Here is an 18687-nt window from a genome sequence, read left to right as displayed (position 1 = left end):
TTTAGAGAAAATTTCATAGAAATTTTGCCTTTAGAGGAGATTTCATAGAAATTTTGTCTTTAGAGAAAATTTCATAGAAATTTTGTCTTTCGAGAAAATTTCATAGAAATTTTGTCTTTCGAGAAAATTTCATAGAAATTTTGTCTTTAGAGAAAATTTCATAGAAATTTTGTCTTTAGAGAAAATTTCATAGAAATTTTGTCTTTAGAGAAAATTTCATAGAAATTTTGTCTTTAGAGAAAATTTCATAGAAATTTTGTCTTTAGAGAAAATTTCATAGAAATTTTGTCTTTAGAGAAAATTTCATAGAAATTTTGTCTTTAGAGAAAATTTCATAGAAATTTTGTCTTTAGAGAAAATTTCATAGAAATTTTGTCTTTAGAGAAAATTTCATAGAAATTTTGTCTTTAGAGAAAATTTTATAGAAATTTTGTCTTTGGAGAAAATTTCATAGAAATTTTGTCTTTAGAGAAAATTTCATATAAATTTTGTCTTTAGAGAAAATTTTATAGAAATTTTGTCTTTAGAGAAAATTTCATAGAAATTTTGTCTTTAGAGAAAATTTCATAGAAATTTTGTCTTTAGAGAAAATTTCATAGAAATTTTGTCTTTAGAGAAAATTTCATAGAAATTTTGTCTTTAGAGAAAATTTCATAGAAATTTTGTCTTTAGAGAAAATTTCATAGAAATTTTGTCTTTAGAGAAAATTTCATAGAAATTTTGTCTTTAGAGAAAATTTCATAGAAATTTTGTCTTTAGAGAAAATTTCATAGAAATTTTGTCTTTAGAGAAAATTTCATAGAAATTTTGTCTTTAGAGAAAATTTCACAGAAATGTTGTCTTTAGAGAAAATTTCATAGAAATTTTGTCTTTAGAGAAAATTTCATAGAAATTTTGTCTTTAGAGAAAATTTCATAGAAATTTTGTCTTTAGAGAAAATTTCATAGAAATTTTGTCTTTAGAGAAAATTTCATAGAAATTTTGTCTTTAGAGAACATTTCATAGAAATTTTGTCTTTAGAGAAAATTTCATAGAAATTTTGTCTTTAGAGAAAATTTCATATAAATTTTGTCTTTAGAGAAAATTTCATAGATTTTTTTTCTCTTTAGAGAAAATTTCATAGAAATTTTGTCTTTGGAGAAAATTTCATAGATATATTGTCTTTAGAGAAAATTTCATAGAAATTTTGTCTTTAGAGAAAATTTCACAGAAATTTTGTTTGTGAAGAAAGTTTCATAGGAAATTTCTCTCAGTAATGGCCTTGTCTCTTGACGTTTCGGATCTCCCCTTAGGGTTTCCCTCGTCCAACAACAAGTCTCACTGTTCCACAACCAATACGTTTGACCTCCCATTTTTCCTTATTCTGCTATGGTCCGGCAGCATACCATGCGGATCGTGCCATCCTCAGAGAAGTTTATCTCTTTGTTACACTCCTACATCGTTCCTAACCTTACCGTCCTTGTGGAGATAGTCCTAATGGCGATTTAATTTAGATCGAAAAGATGGTGTGGATTCAAATCTCCCCCATGCCATTATGGACATTCACATAAGCCAGTAATTAGCTTGTTGAGTGCTTATAATGCGAAAGGTGTCACCGTAGAGATCTATGTCAGAAATTCCGTGCTGCTCACAAAACCTTTTAAAATTTTCCATTTTATGACCCATGCTGGTTCAAGTCTGGTATCGTATCCGCACCCCAGTGACGGAGCTTGTTAGCTGCGAAAGCCGTTCATTGTTATAGAAAATGGTTCAAAGTCTCATCATATTCCCCATATGCCCTACACCTAGTGTCAGTTGCCGCACCGGATATCTGGAATAGTGTCGTGTGCCCCAGCAGTCATGGTTCTCATCGCCCCGACCGCCTAGATATGTCCTCAGAACCGGTTGTTAGGTCCATATGTTGCACCTCTTTTTCATTGCCATCCACCAAACTAAGGAGCTATAAGTCAGTATTGGTTAAATCATTCTCTGGTAGAGCCAGAGGATTATCCTCGGATTCAACCCCATATTGAGCCTAGAGGTCGCCTAAATAAACAGACAGATTTCAGTCTAGTCTGGGTTTACATTCAGACCCTTAAGTCTAGCTCATTCGCATGCCATCATCAAGACCATTTCGACCGTCCTGGATTCAGCGTCCTGGATTTGAATCCTGTAGAGAACATCAAAAAATATATCGAATCTCGGAAACATTTCTAATGCTGGCGAGATTTGTGAGGTACTTTGCCATGCCTAGAAGCCATGTAAAAACTTTTCCTCAAAGAAATGTCGCACTGCGGCACGCTTTTCAGACTTGGCTATAAAAATGACATTAAAAACTTGACTCCGCTTTAAGTTATGATCAGTAATTTATGATGATCACCCATTGGATAAAATGTCCCATGGGCCCGGCCCACACGGAGAAACAGCAAGAGCCGTTGCCATTGTCCCAAGCGTTCGAAGCCATCAATACAACTTCCAACAGATCCACAGAATCATGTGTATACCTTGGGAGTAGTGTAATAGTGTAGACAAGAAATACTTGCATCAGAACATGTGCAGCCAATAGACAGGGCTGTAGAGCGTGATTAATGTGGTATTTATATCATAGTGGCGTTTTCGCGATAAATTCGGTATAAGTGGAAGAAAGCAACGTACGGCCTTTGAAGCCTTCGCACCTAATATGGCTGATGAGTAATTCTAAACCACATTATGAAACGTGCCCCATAATGGAAGGTGTGTGTTGCAATCTCTGGCTTTCCTTTTGCATTTACAAACAAAATCTCCGACCAATGAGCTCGTCTCAAAAGATAGACAAACAAAAATTGTAAAATTTAATTATCTTCGCCCTAACAGGTAAACAACTACAAAATGAGAAAATTCGGCAGAGCCCGGCCGGGTTTCGAACATGAGCAATCAATACAACTGCCTACAGATGCTCAGAATTATGTGTATACCATGGGAGTAGTGTAATTGTGTAGACAAACAATCTGCCATTACACAGAAACACATGGATTGGGGAAAGACAGGGTTGTCGAGCGTGATTAATGTGGTGTTTTATCATAGAGACATTTCTGCAACAAATTCGGTATAAGTACAACATACAAACGTACGGCCCTCGAAGCATTCACACCTAATATGGCTGACGAGTAATTCCAAACCAATGCCGTGTGACTTTTGAAAGAGTAAACTTTTGAAAGAGTAAAGCTAGGCGTTTAAAATTTTGGTTAGGTTGGAATTATAAATGGACCAAATCGGTTTGATAGAGCTTCCATATAAACCGTTCTCCAGATTCGACTTCTTGCGCCTCTAGAGGGCGCAACTCTTATCCCATTTGCTTGTATTTTTGCAAGATGCCGTCCGTTTTGACTTCCAACATTTGTGCTAAGTATGGTTTAAATAGGTCTATAATCTGATATAGCTGCCATATAAACCGAGCTTCAGATTTGTCTTCTTATTATTACTGGATTAGCATTAAGTTTGGGAGATTGTAGTTTTCTATGACTTCTAACAGCCATTAAAAAGACGCTCTTTATTGGTCTATTACTTGATGAAGCTTTTATGCGTATGAAAAAGTCATTTAAAGAATTTATTACATGCGATCCATGGAGGAGGATATATAAGATTCGGACCGGCCGACCTTTGTGCGCTTTTAAAGGGTGATTTTTCAAGAGCTGCAGGAAAAAAAACATAAAATTCAGTAAAATACGTGAAATCTTTATTTGAATCGATAGTACGGTCCATATATTGGTTGCCCAAAAAGTAATTGCGGATTTTTTTAAAAGAAGGTGAATGCATTTTTAATAAAACTTAGAATGAACTTTAATCAAATATACTTTTTTTACACTTTTTTTCTAAAGCAAGCTAAAAGTAACAGCTGATAACTGACAGAAGAAAGAATGCAATTACAGAATCACAAGCTGTGAAAAAAATTGTCAACGCCGACTATATGAAAAATCCGCAATTACTTTTTGGACAACCCAATAATTTAATGTTTGAAGATTATTTCATGTAAATGTTGACCTCAAATTGGCCATCCGCTTATTCCAATTTTGGCATACGCTTTCCAACATTTCGGCCGGTATCTCACGAATAATTACTTCAATATAGTCTTCTAATCCGTCAATTGAAACGGGCTTGTCTGTTTAGGCATGAGCTTTAACATAGCCCCACAAAAAATAGTCTAAAAGCGTTAAATCGCACGATCTTGGCTGCCAAATGACCGGTCCCGAACTTGCCTCTCATTAAGTCCATTGTTACACGTGCTGTGTGGCATGTGGTGACGTCTTGTTGAAACCACATGTCATGCAAGTCAAGTTCTTGCATTTTGGGCAAAAAAAAGTTTCATATCATCTTAAGATAGTTTCGTTACGTTAGCATCATCTTTGAAGAAGTATGGTCCAATGATGCCACCAGTCCATAAACCTAAACTGTGACTTTTTCTGGATGCTTTGATATCTCTTGCAATGCTTCTGGCCCATCTATACTCCAAAATCTACAATTCAGCTTTCTTAGGTTCCTATTGAGCCAAAAATGATTTTTGTCATAAAATGGAAGAAGCGTGCGAAGAATTTTCTTAACAGAGCACGAATTTTGATAATAGATTTCTATAATTTGCAAGCGTTGATCGTTTGTAAGACGACTTCTGGTTAAATTATAGAATAAACTGAAGATGTTTGATAGTGAAGCAAAACACGAAACGTGTGTAAGCTGTTTTAACCAGGGTTTCCAAAAAGATAATAGAAAAAAACAAGTAAAAGCGTGCTAAGTTCGGCCGGGCCAAATCTTATATACCCTCCACCATGGATCGCATTTGTCGAGTTGTTTTCCCGGCATCTCTTCTTAGGCTAAAAAGGATATAAGAAAAGAGTTGCTCTGCTATTAAAACGATATCAAGATATGGTCCGGTTCGGACCACAATTAAATTATATGTTGGAGACCTGTGTAAAATATCAGCCAATTCGTATAAGAATTGCGCCCATTGGTGCTCACGAAGTAAAATAGAGAGAACGATTTATATTGGATCTGTATCGGGCTATAGACCGATTCAGAACATAATAAACACGTTTGTTGATGGTCATGAGAGGACCCGTCGTACAAAATTTCAGGCATATCGGATAATAATTGCGACCTCTAGGGGTAAAGAAGTCAAGATCCCAGATCGGTTTATATGGCAGCTATATCAGGTTATGAACCGATTTGAACCTTATTTGACACAGTTGTTGAAAGTAAAAATAAAATACGTCATGCAAAATTTCAGCCCAATCGGATAGGAATTGCGGCCTCTAGAAGCTCAAGAAATCAAATCCCTAGATCGGTTTATATGACAGCTATATCAGGTTATGAACCGATTTCAACCATACTTGGCACAGTTGTTGGATATCATGACGAAATACTTCGTGCAAAAACTCATTCAAATCGGATAAGGATTGTGCCCTCTAGAGGCTCAAGAAGTCAAGACCCAAGATCGGTTTATCTGGCAGCTATATCAGGTTATGAACCGATTTAAACCATACTTGGCACAGTTGTTGGGTATCATAACAAAACAGGTCGTGCGAAATTCCGCTCCAATCGGATAAGAATTGCGCCCTCTAGAGGCTCAAGAAGTCAAGACCCAAGATCGGTTTATATGGCAGCTATATCAGGTTATAAACTGATTTGAACCATACTTGGCACAGTTGTTGGATATCATAACAAAACACGTCGTCCAAAATTTCATTCTGATCGGATAAGAATTGCGCACGCTAGAGGCTCAAGAAGTCAAGACCCATCGGTTTATATGGCAGCTATATCAAAACATGGACCGATATGGCCCATTTACAATACCAACCGACCTACACTAATAAGAAGTATTTGTGCAAAATTTCAAGCGGCTAGCTTTACTCCTTCGGAAGTTAGCGTGCTTTCGACAGACAGACGGACGGACGGACGGACATGGCTAGATCGACATAAAATGTCGCGACGATCAAGAATATGTATACTTTATGGGGTCTCAGACGCATATTTCGAGGAGTTACAAACAGAATGACGAAATTAGTATACCCCCCATCTTATGGTGGAGGGTATAAAAATCATCCTTTTCTTTTCGACATGGTATTTTTAAATAGGAGGCCACCTTAGCTTAGACGCTAAACGCCTGGGTTCGAATCCTGGCGAGACCATCAGAAAAAATTTTCAGCGGTGGTTTTTCCCTTCTAATGCTGGCAACATTTGTGAGGTACTATGCCATGTAAAACTTCTCTCCAAAAAGGTGTAGCACTGCGGCATGTCCTTCGGAATCGGCGATAAATAGGAGGGCCCTTATCATTGAGCTTAAAACTTAAATCGGACTGCACTCATTGATATGTGAGAAGTTTGCCCCTGTTCCTTAGTGGAATGTTCATGGGCAAAATTTGCAATTTGCATTTTTGTATTTTCAAATACAATTGAAGTGTGTCCTTATTTAAGGGACAACAAGGCCTTTCCACAAAGTCAACATGCTAAACTTCAACGGCATTGAAACATTTATTTAAAGATTTGTGCCTTCAGCCTTCCAAAGGAAATATTGCCTTAAAAAGTTGTAAAGTTGCTCATCTTTAAAATAAGTTCGTGGTCGTTGGCTTTAAAATCTGTAAATCTTTAAAATGACGACTAACATATTTTAGTGTGGATATTGCGCCTTCTTTTTGCTGCTCTTACTACATATAAAAAACTTTCATAATTCCAATACACTGGTATTTTTGCTCTGGTATCTCTTTTAATTTTTGTTGTTATTGTACTTTTCGAAGTTATAGAATTAAGTCACTTTGTGATTCAATATCAAGTTTCATTATTCAATTAATGGCTTTTGCTATGAAAATCTACCAATGACCCGCTGCATAAGTGATGTATGTAATATATCCAGATTCATTACATACCACTTTGAAACATCACATGTATGCAGTTTACCTTACTAACATTTATTATTCATTTCTCATTATTCTTGTTTCCTTTTACTTATTTTTAGTCCGATGTCTCGCCATGTATGTAACATGGCGCTATTGAACCAACACTTGAACAAAATGTTGGAGTTTAACTATGGACCTCCTTGGTTTACAAAAGCGTTTTTTTAAACCCTCAGCAAACAGCACGTTTCTGTCAATTCCCTAGTCATTTTTTTTCGTGCAAAAAACCAAAAGTCTTGGTTGAATGCCAACCATGCATTGTAGGGCAGTTAATGTTGCCACGAAAAAAAAAAAAATAATAAAAGAAAATTCGGGACAAATTTGAAATAAAATTTTATCTAATGTTATCTTATTTCATCAGATTAGTTATAAACTGGACCAATTATATCCGTTGGCAGATATAATTGGATCTGGCTATATAAATTTTTTCACATAATGTTTTGAGCCGATTTAGATCATACTTTGCGACGATCTTTAAAGTCGAAACAAAAAATAACAGACAAATCCAATAAGCACTGTGCCCTAGAGAGGTCTTAGAAGGCCCATCGGCAGATAGGTTTTATTAATTTTACAGAAAAATTCGTCAAATTTTTCAAGTATAATAAATTCATGTATTTTTTAAATTTGAGAAAAACTTTGTAGAGCTTTGATTTTTAAGGAGATTTTGAAAAAATTTGATTTAAAAAAAAATCGGAATTTTTATTCCCACAATCGAAGGATGGGAGAATATTAATTTTGTCATTACGTTTGCAACACATCGAAATATCCATTTCCGTACCTGAAAAGAATATATATTCTTGATCCTCGAAAAAATCTAAGACGATCTAACGATCTCCGTGTGTCTGCCCGTTTGTCTGTTGTAATCACGCTATAGCCTTCAAAATTTGAGATATTGAACAGAAATTTTGCACAGATCCCCCTTTCTTAAATCGGACTATGTTTGGATATCCCTGTCATATATGTACCGATCTACCGATGTAGGTTCTTTAGCCTATACAAGCTGCATTAATTACTCGATTTCGCTGAAAATTTAAATAGGGAGTTGTTTAAAGCCTACCGTTATCCGACTAGACTATGGTAATGATCTAAACATTTTTCGATATTTCTGCCATATACACCGATCTGCCGATTTAGGGTATTAAGCCTATAACTTCAGAATTTATTCACCTATTTCGCTGAAATAAGAAATAGTGATTTGTATCAAAATCAATGGTCTACTAAGAAAGGTCAACGCTCGTTCCTTCCCTTGAGCGACGAACCACGTTTTTGGCTCAGTGGCTACGTAAATAAGCCGAATTATCGATTTTGAAGTGAAGATCAGCAAAAAGCATTGCAAAAGCTACCAATGCATCCAGAAAAAGTCACAGTTTGGTGCGGTTTATGGGCTGGTGGAATCATTGGACCGTACTTCTTCAAAGATGATGCAAATCGTATCTGTGAATAGTGAGCGCTTATAGATGATATCCATCTTTGTTTTGCCCAAAATGCTTGATTTCTTCCCAAAATGCTTGATTTTTTTCCCATGATTTTTCATACAATATCCAAAAGGGCAACACTGTTTGGTTCTAAATTTGCTACCCACTTGGTTTTGTTTAAGTCACCAGGGATATATTCCTCATCCGCTTTTTGTACTTAAAAATAGTTGCTGTTACAAATAAGCAGATGAAGTAGGTTTCGCATCATTGTCTTTGTGAAAGACGCCACTATAGTGTTGGATGTGTTGGGATTTTGTTGTTGCCTCTGCGTCCGGTTGACCCGTAATTTTATTGAAGTTTTTTAGTGTTTCTACATTATGAATTATGACCACATCCTTTTTTATGATGATGTGTTATTTTTTGTATCCTTCCATTGTACTCCTTGACGAGAGACTGGTCAGTACACACTACTGAGAGAGTATAACTGCTATGAACAGGATTTGTATAAGGATTCATGGTTATGAATGGCATTTTTTCTTACAATGGGATAGAGGTGCCCTCGAATGATGATAATTGATTGGGTCAAGGTAAGAGCTGTAAATTTTAATAGTCAGATGGTAGATCGTCATTTTATAGACTTATATTAATATATAATTTTATCAAGAGATTAAATTTGTAGCATAAATTTTATGACTAACAATAAAATTTACGTCGAAAGGGGACAAAGGATTATTAAGACTTTTTATATATTGTAGACCTTTTTGAGACAGAAGCTAACAATATAGACTATATAATGATAATTTTAAATTTAAAATAGTGTAAGTTCATTACCATCTACAACTAAGACCGTAATGGTATTGTGGGATTGTGGAATATATACTCTTATTACACACAAAAATGTACTGAAGAAATGTACCAACTCATTGCTTGCTGGGCAAATATGGGGAAGTTCGAATTGCATTGCATTTGCAGAAAGTATGTGTAATATTCAACAGGGTAATGTTGGATGACCATACATTCCGCTGGGTTATCCCCCTTAGTCCTGAAAAGGAAGTGAAAGTACGGATGACATTGATATAATGGTCTAGCAAATAATGAACAAGATGCAGAAAGCCACCGACTTGGTGAAATCCAGAATTGGTTGATCCAAAGAAGTGTTGCAGAAAAGTCGTCAATAAGGTGAAAGTCACAAGAGTGAGTAAACTATTCGACAGGGTCATATTGGATGACCACACATTCCGCTGGGTTATCCCCCTTAGATCTGAAAAGTAAGTGGAAATGTTGAGAACATTGAACAAAAAGCGAACGCCTTGTTGAAACCCAGAACTGGTGAAAGCCATAGAGGGCTGATAAATGCTCCAACAAATGCTGGATAAAATTCTGCAGCTCTATACACTAGATTTCTAGGCTATAAAAGATCCTAGTCCTCAAACAATAAGAACTTTCAGAAGTTAACGAACTTGTGAAAAATATCTAATGAGGAAACACTAGAAGGTTGTCACTGATATGAATTCTTTGCTAGTGGTTAAGGAAATTATGATAGTAACCGTTTAATGGAGCGGACGTGTTTTAATTTCACTCCTCGTAGAAAAATATCTGTATCTCGGAATAGGTATCTATTACGAAACATTTTTAAAACCTTTCAGGAATAGGCTCAAAATGGATTCCATAGATCCAAAAGCTATTACGAAAAATTTTTGTTTGTTTCTCTTTCGAGACGATCATTGAGGATGGAAAAGGAAAGCTAAAGACAGCAACACACACCAACCACTATGGGACGCGTTTCGTCTTTGGTTTGAAGACTTTTCGACCATATAAGGTGTGATGGCCTCAAGGCTTTTCCATTTGAATCTTCGATCATTGAGCTCGAAACGAGAGAGAGGGAAACAAACAAAAATTGTGAAATTTAATGATCGCGCCCTACAGCCAAAAAACTTAAAAAATTAAAACTTCGGCAGAGCCCGGCCAGGATCCGAGACTGGGCACACGGAGCAACAGCGAGAGCCATTGCCGTTGTCTTAGCGTTCGAAGCCATCAATACAACTTCCAATAGATGCACAAAATCATTTGTAGTACGGAAGAAATGTAATTTGTCACAGAAAGAATGTCTGTTGCTATCTTTGGGTTTCCTTTTCCATTTTCATGTCCAATCATTGAGTTCGTCTCGAAAGAGAAACAAACAAAAATTTTAAAATTTAATGATCTCGCCCTAACAGGCAAAAAACTTTGAAAAATGTTTAAAGCCTTTCAAAAGTAGGCTCAAGATGAACTTCATAGAACCAACAGCTGCGGTGGTGGCATCAGACCGTAGCATGTTGTCCGCCCCTTCTATAGGTGTGGGTGCCTTGGCACCTGCACGGCTTCAACCGCACAAACAATCGTCAGACTAACATCCCCAGCCTTTAAGTAAAGTTGGTTTCTCCGATTCAGATTCACACAGCGACAGTGTCATTGAAACAGTCATCGCAGCCGAATCGAGAGATGACGACAGCGGAATGATGACAGAAGTGAGGGGCTTTGCTAGCTAACAAGAAGACCGAGAAAGCAATCCGGAGCACGATGAAGGACACAGAGGTTTATGTACCGGCAGCGCAATCGGGCGAAAGTGCAGGAAGCTGAAAGGAATAGATCTGACATTTCAGGCACTTTCACGGAAGATGGGAAGAGAATCAGATCTCCCAAAGCGCATAGCACTGCTAAGAGGGTGTAGAAGAAAAAAGAGCTCCCCACTTTCAAGTACTCAGGGAAGACCAAGCCAGCTCTCCTGCTGTGGAGACTCCAGACAGTCGGAACAGGCACGAAGGAAGCGCGCACGGCCCATGAGTCTTCATGGAGGACTGTGACTTCCAAAGGGACGACACAGCCATCACGGAAGGGGAAGATGGTCGCTGAGAAAGGGGTAACGACACGCCCACTTACGCCAGAGTGGCAAGGAAGCGCAACAGAGATAAAATGACTTATGCAGACATCGATATCGAATCCGGTAGGTTTCCACCAGACCATCGGTCCCAAGTAGACCATCTGGTAAACGAACGGATTTTCGAACATGTGTTGAACTCTGAAGCGGGTCCTCCCATACAAATTATGAGCTGCGAGTATAGAGGGGACACCTCAACGCTGCGCTTTGCGTCAGCAGAATGCATGGATACCCTCAAAAGCTCGTTGGAAGTATCCACACTCCCAGGGGCGCAAAGCTCGCCTTTGTGAGAAAGATGGACATCCTCACAAAGGCGAAAGTTTTTATCGAAGGGTGATGGCGGCAAATTCGCAACCGAACGCATGGTGGAAGTTTTAAACAAGCAAAATCACGATTTGGTCGTGAGGAAATCGGAGGGGAAGGAGGAAGGAACTTTCCTTGTGATGGGCATTCATCAAGTCTCGGTGACAAGTTAGGTTAAGACTGAAGGCGTGGCGTACTACGGGGCCATGGCCGTCTTTTTCAAGATTAGGAAGACTAGGATAGGCAAATATCCAAATATTGGGCTATCAGGCAGTGCAGTGGCACGGCACTCAATACCGCCTAACGAATAGGGCGCCGACGACGAGACAATAACCGACTCTCTCAATATTGGGGAGACTGGGAGAAGCAAAGATCTTAATACAAAAACATTAGGCAGTGCAGGGACGAGAGACTCAACACAGTCTAAAGTACAGGGACCCGACGATGTAACCATCAAGTACTTTCTCAAGATTCCGAAGACTATGATAGATAAAGATTCTATATTGAGACCAATATTTATTTACACCTCAGTTGTTTGGTGAATTGCGATGGAGAACAAGTGCAACGTAAGGATAATACAACAGGTTCAGAGTACATGTTGTCTAGGAATGAGGACCACGGCCACTATGGCACTGGAGACTATTCTAGATATGCTATCCATAGACATACAGATTAAGTGCGCAGCCATTGCGGCTATGAGGTGATGGGAGAATGGATAGAGGATAGAAGCAGGTCATACCATCGTGGTATAATCTAGGCCACGATAGGAAAACCGGATGGATAAGAAGAGGTTTCCGATCTAATAACTGGGATGACACTTGAGGTCGAGTGCGAGACACTGCTGTCAGAGGCACATTCTTGGATTGACGGAACTCAGTTATTGCAATCTGTGATATCATGCTATACAGATGAATTATATGGGTTGCCCAAAAAGTAATTGCGGATTTTTCATATAGTCGGTATTGACAAATTTTTTTCACAGCTTGTGACTCTGTAATTGCATTCTTTCTTCTGTCAGTTATCAGCTGTTATTATTAGCTTGCTTTAGAAAAAAAGTGTAAAAAAAGTATATTTGATTAAAGTTCATTCTAAGTTTTATTAAAAATGCATTTACTTTCTTTTAAAAAATCCGCAATTACTTTTTGGGCAACCCAATAGCTTAGCTCGACTTCGCAGCCCTGGTATAAACACCACATTCGCATTGTTTTATTGTAGTTCAAGTTCATGCTATACGGATTGGGCCTTTGGGTCTACATTGAGATCTATTTCCGTCTGCCTGACCACAATACGGTCCGGCAGGCGGAGTTAGGGACGATTACAGAATGCGTGAGGTGATATGGTGAGGACGTCGAGTGTGAACATCTTTACGGACAGTAAACTGCCCAATAGGGAAATAACAACCAGGACGGTAAAGTCACAAACAGTCTTGGACTGTGAGAAGGAGATTAAAGTCTTCTCCGAGGAGGGCACAATACGAATTTTTAGGTGCGTATGCGAAAAACGGTCGATAGGTCGACGAAAATCCTATGGGAAGATCCGGATCGTGAGAAGACGAAATTATTTCTGAAAGGACATAAGAAGGAGATCATTATAGCTTTGGGTATTATAACGGGACACATAAGACTACGAGCATCTGTGGAGCATGTGGAGAAAATGTGAGAGGTTATAGCATTTCCTACATCATTGCCGTGCTTTCGCGGCTAATAGACATTGGCACTTAGGTGGTGACACAATACCACACATGAACCAACATAGGGGCATGGTATGGAAAACAGCTAAGAATTTGTAAGTAGTACGGAGTTTTTTCTTAAAAATCCCGTGATTTTGTTTTAATTTTTCTCCTTTGGCCCTTTTACATAAAAACATTTCTTTTGCACAGAAAAGTTTTTATTTAAATTCTAAACAAATCACAAAGACAACGTTCTTGCACTAAAAAAAGAAGAATAGAGTTTTTACGCCTGCGCTTTTTTTTAAGTGTTACACCTTTCTTTAAAGGAATTTTGCCAATTTTGCTGGCATTTTGTAAAAATTGATGTTTGTGTACATAAATGTTGTCGACAAGTGTGCCAAAGGCGTGTGTGTTCAATTATTCAAAGGAATTTACTTAATATTCCGGCACAATGCATTGACAATTGAAATATTATTTTGTTGTCTAATTGTCGTTCAAAACCTTTTTCTGGAAAAGGAAGACCGCAGTTGTAATATGAAAACGTAAGTTTGCATTATTTCACGAATCAAGACCTATACAGAATTTCTTTTCGTAACATTTTGCAGTATTGAATTGCAGAGAATACAATCTTTGGGTACATCAATCGACCAAGGACAGGAGATCAAAAAGACCAGTAAGTTGGGCATTTAGCACCATATTTTTCTTTTTGATTTTCCTAATGGATGATTTTTTTTTATTATATAAGGCGTTGCATACGCTTCTCCCGAAAAGTTCTACAATCCAGCTGATAATTATGACTCTCTGATGGGAAAGTTTAGGGAAGAGTTTGCCAAGATATGGGATACTTCAAATCCATCACCGAGTACAGGTCTTGAAGGATTTGAGGAATTGGCCACATTGGGGGCTGGATCATTTGGTCGAGTAGTAGGATTTTTTCAATCTTTAATGGCTTAATCTGTTTTGCTATGTCTTCTTTTCAGATTTTAGCCAAAAATTGCAAGTCGGGTAAATACTATGCTGTAAAGATTTTGATAAAAGATCAAATTGTAAAAACCAAACAAGTCACTCATGTACATAGTGAGAAAAAGGTATTGGCATCCATACGATTTCCATTTCTCATACACTTAGAGTTTTCCTGCAAGGATTTTGATTATCTTTATCTTGGCTTGCCTTACATCAACGGTGGAGAATTGTTTACGTATCATCGCAAGTATGATGAAGTGTTAATGAATTTCACTATGTTAAATTGGGTCAATGTTTGTACTCTGCACCATAGGCTAACTCGAAAATATTAGCTATAGGGTCTCACTATAAAGTTCCTACTCAGACATCTTGGCGATGTTCTTTGGTTCGTTTGTCCGTCTGTCGGTGAAAAGCATACTATCTCCTGAAGGCATATAACTTCAAATTTTATTAAAAACAAATGTATGCACATTTTCTTTAAAGACGAAACTATAATGAAATTTGCTCTGAAGACAAAGTTTTAATGAAAGTCTCTCTAAAACCAAATTTCAATGAAAGTCTCTGTTAAGGCGAATCTGCTATGTAAAAATTTTAGATCTTAGATCCATAGGTGTCGCAAGGGTAAAGCTAGGCTCCTGAAATTTTGCATAAATACTTCTTATTAGTGTAGGTCAGTGGGGATTGCAAATGGACTAAATCGGTCCACGTTTAGGTGAAGCTCCCATTGAACCGATATCCCGAAAATACTTCTTGAGCCTCTAGAGGACGTAATTCATATGACCTTCAACAGATTTGGTAAGCATGGCTTGAATCGGTCCAAAACCTGATACAGCTCTCATGTAACCGATATTCCCAGTGTACTTCTTGAGCCTCTAGAGGGCGTAATACTTATCCCAATTGGCTAAAATGTACAGATGTACCAAGTATAGTATTAAAAGATCCAAATCCTGATACAGCTTCCATACCAACCGATCTCCTTAATATACTTCTTGAAGCTCTAGAGGGTGCAATTTTTATCAGATTTGGATGAAATTTTACACTTACTAACGATGTACCAAGTTTGATTCTAATCGGTTCAACAACTTTTATAGCTCCAATATAAACAATTTCCCAAGTAAACTTCTTGAGCCTTCAGAGAAGGAAATTTTTATTCAAGCATCTAAAAAATCTATGGGGATTTTTTGTTATGACCTCCCATTTTCCTTTTGGAATTTTGTCTTTAGAGACGCTTAGCTCCAAAATTGGATATAAAATAACTATTTTACTCCTCAGCACAAAATGCCATGATCGATATATACCTCACTTTAGACAAATTCCTGGTGTAGTGTATTCGTAAATTTGGCCTGGCAAAATGTAATGTTTTTATACCCAGAATTGGGGTATACTAATCTAGTCATTCTGTTTGTAACACCTCGAAATATTGATCTGGGACCCCATAAAGTATATATATTCTTGATCGTCTTGACACCCGTAGTAGATTTATTCATGTCCGTCCGTCTGTCGAAAGCACGCTTACTTTCGAAGGAGTAAAGCCAGGTGCTTGAAATTTTGCAAAATTACTTCTTATACTTGCAGGTCGGGTGGACCAAATCGGAGTAAAGCCAGGTGCTTAAAATTTAGCAAAATTACTTCTTATACGTGCAGGTCGGAAGGACCAAATCGGTCCATATTTTGGTATATCTGCCATATAAACCGATATAGGATCTTCACTTCTTCAACCTCTAGAGGTCGCAATTCTCAACCAGTTTGAAATTTTGCATCAAGTGTTCGGTTTTCACTTCCAACAACTCTGCCAAGTATGGTCAAAATCGGTTCATACCCTGATATAGCTCCCATACAAACCGATCTCTGATCTTAACTTCTTGATCCTCTAGAGGGCGCAGTTATTATATGATTGGGATTAAATGATGATTTTTTGGTTTGATCGTCAACAACTGTGCTAAGCATGGTCTAAATCGGTTAATAACCTGATGTAGCTCCCATGTAAGCCAATTTCGGATCTTGATTTCTTGAGCCGCTAGATGGCGCAATTATTATCTGATTGGTATAAAATGTTGCACAAAGGGTTTTGTTCTAATTTCTAACAACTGCGCCAAAAATGGTTCAAAATTGTTTATAGCCTGATATAGCTCCCATATAATCCGATCTCGGATCTTGACTTTGTGAGCCTTTAGAGGACGCAATTATTATCCGATTGGGCTGAAATTTCAGGTTATCACAACGTTCACAACCTTATATAGCTCCAATATAATTCGATCTCCCTAATATACTTCTTGAAACTTCAGAGGGAGCAATTCTCATCCGATTTGGTTGAAACTTTGCACAACGACTTCTTGTATAACCTTTAACATACGAGTTAAATATGACCTGAATCGCTCCATAACTTGATATAGCTTCCATATAAACAGATCTTCGAATTTTATTGAGTCACTATAGGGCACAATTCTCCAACAGCTAAACCAAGCATGGCCCCAATCGGTTCATAACTTGGTACAGTTGAAATTGCATAGCAATTCTTATCCATTATCCTTTGTTTGTCGATAAAGAGATATCGGCCAAAGAACTTGACAAATGCGATCCATGGTGGAGGGTATATAAGATTTGGCCCGGCCGAACATAGCACGCTTTCACTTTATTTTTTTAATTTTCTTAGAGTTAAAAGATTCAATGAAAAACAAGCTCGATTTTATGCTTCGCAAGTCTTTATGGGTCTAGAATATCTCCATGGCATGAGTTTGTTATATAGAGATCTAAAACCGGAAAATATTTTAATTGATTCGAAGGGATATATCAAAATTACGGATTTTGGTTTTGCCAAGGTAAGTCATAGAGTAGCATAAATGCTGGGAGAAACTTTTATATACTCTTTATCATTTTAAAAGATATGACATTCTGCTTCATATGCTTTAAATTTTTTCCCTTCGAGTTCTCTGACAAAAATTCTGAGACCATCTTGCCACTTTCATTTTTCCATCATTGTTTCATGTCATTATCTGAGACGATTTAGCGCTGTCCGTCCGTCTATCTGTCTCCCAAAAACAAATAAACTTTGAAACACGTAAGGCTTGTCTTGCGAGTTTTTCCCTAAATGCTTCTCGCAGATGTGTGCCCCTTATGTCTTTTAATTCTAAGTTTCTTTGCAGAAAGTTGAAACACGTACCATGACATTGTGCGGTACTCCCGAGTATTTGGCACCCGAAATAATAAAATCAAAACCCTATGGCACCAGTGTCGATTGGTGGTCCTATGGTATTCTCCTGTATGAATTTGTAGCAGGAATTTCACCATTTTCACCACACAATCGAGAAATTATGGTAATGTACTCCAAAATATGTGAGGGTGAATATAAAATGCCCACATTCTTTAGCACTCAGTTGAAAGATTTAGTAGATCACCTACTGCAGGTGGACCTATCAAAAAGGTACAAGACCACTGTAAAATCAAGAAAATTTATTTAAATTAAATTTTTTTTTCAGATATGGCAATTTGATTAATGGCAACAAAGATATTAAAAATCATCCATGGTTCAAAAATTTAGATTGGTATGCTATTCTAAATAGGGAAGTTACTGCCCCCTTTATTCCCCATGTGGCCAATATGGAGGATATATCGAATTTTGATAAATTTCCCGAAACAAAACCCATGCATCGATCAAAAACTGATCGCCACGCCGATCTATTTGCTGATTTTTGATTAATTCCTTGTATATTTCCATAATGCACCTTATTATCAGATCAGTAAATACAACCATGTATTAAACCATAATATTTTAATATAACACCAACAGCTTGGTCCATCTTTCAGCAATGATTTATGAGGAAAATGTATAAAGAAGAAAACCAGAAAGGAAAGGCAAAAGTCGTGCGGTGCCGACTGTATAATACCCTACACTTACCTTGTAAGTACAATGTGGGAGCTGTAACCAATTCTGAACCAATTTTGATGGACCTTGGTGAGCGGTTGACAAATGACAAAATTTTTGCAAATTACCCATAATCTGACGAACATATATATGGGAGTTATATATATTTCTGAACCGATTTCAAGCAAACTTCTCAGATAATGTGGTAGTCGTCGAGGAAAGCGTGGTGCAAAATTTTGGTAAGATTGGTCAAAAATGCGCTTGCAGTGGCTCTTGGGGCGTAAATCTAACGATATATATATATGACAGCTATATCTAAATCTGGGCCGATTTCTATGAAATTTGCCAGCTATATCAAGAGTCATAAGAAATTCGAGAGAATCGGTTAGCGAAAGACCATTTTATTGCAATATTACTTCAAATCGGACGAACTTATATATAGGAGCTTTATCTTAATCTGAACCGATTTCGAGCAAACTTCTCATATACTGTGACAGTCGTCGAGGAAAGCGTTGGACGAAGTTTTGGGAAGATTGGTCAATAAATGCGTTAGCTGTGGCTCCAGGAGTGAAAATCGGGCGTTATATATAAATATATATGAGAGCTATATCTACATCTGAACCGATTTGCACAAAATTCACCAGTAATGTTGAGAGTCA

General features: G+C 37.4%; 3 protein-coding genes across 6 annotated transcripts in view; 2 read left to right on the top strand and 1 right to left on the bottom strand.

Annotated features, from left to right (window-relative positions):
- The window catches only part of LOC106089485 (uncharacterized), an 87849-nt gene that overhangs the window by 36858 nt on the left and 32304 nt on the right, over positions 1-18687 (bottom strand). The window lies entirely within an intron of this gene.
- The window catches only part of LOC106094403 (uncharacterized), a 198472-nt gene that overhangs the window by 176428 nt on the left and 3357 nt on the right, over positions 1-18687 (top strand). Inside the window, exon 7 of one of the 3 annotated variants that reach the window (XM_059366225.1) lies at positions 6962-6980. The exons of the other annotated variants lie outside the window; for them this stretch is intronic. The gene's annotated coding sequence lies outside the window, so the exon portion shown is untranslated. Of the gene's footprint in view, positions 1-6961; positions 6981-18687 lie in introns of those variants that run through there. 3 annotated transcript variants of the gene reach the window in all.
- Positions 13530-17905, top strand: LOC106089482 (cAMP-dependent protein kinase catalytic subunit 2-like). 2 transcript variants are annotated; one of them, XM_059366221.1, is made up of 7 exons: positions 13530-13745; positions 13809-13876; positions 13949-14124; positions 14184-14413; positions 16820-16985; positions 17310-17587; positions 17643-17905. In XM_059366221.1, the coding sequence occupies exons 1-7, from the start codon at positions 13567-13569 to the stop codon at positions 17857-17859; spliced, it is 1314 nt and encodes a 437-aa protein (XP_059222204.1). In that variant the 5' UTR covers positions 13530-13566; the 3' UTR covers positions 17860-17905. The 2 variants fall into 2 exon arrangements, with proteins under 2 accessions (XP_059222204.1, XP_013110780.2); XM_013255326.2 differs by having other exon boundaries at positions 13949-14127.

Source organism: Stomoxys calcitrans, chromosome 4, assembly GCF_963082655.1.
Source record: "Stomoxys calcitrans chromosome 4, idStoCalc2.1, whole genome shotgun sequence".
Classification (NCBI taxonomy): domain Eukaryota; kingdom Metazoa; phylum Arthropoda; class Insecta; order Diptera; family Muscidae; genus Stomoxys; species Stomoxys calcitrans.
This window is presented reverse-complemented; position numbering and strand designations above follow the sequence as displayed.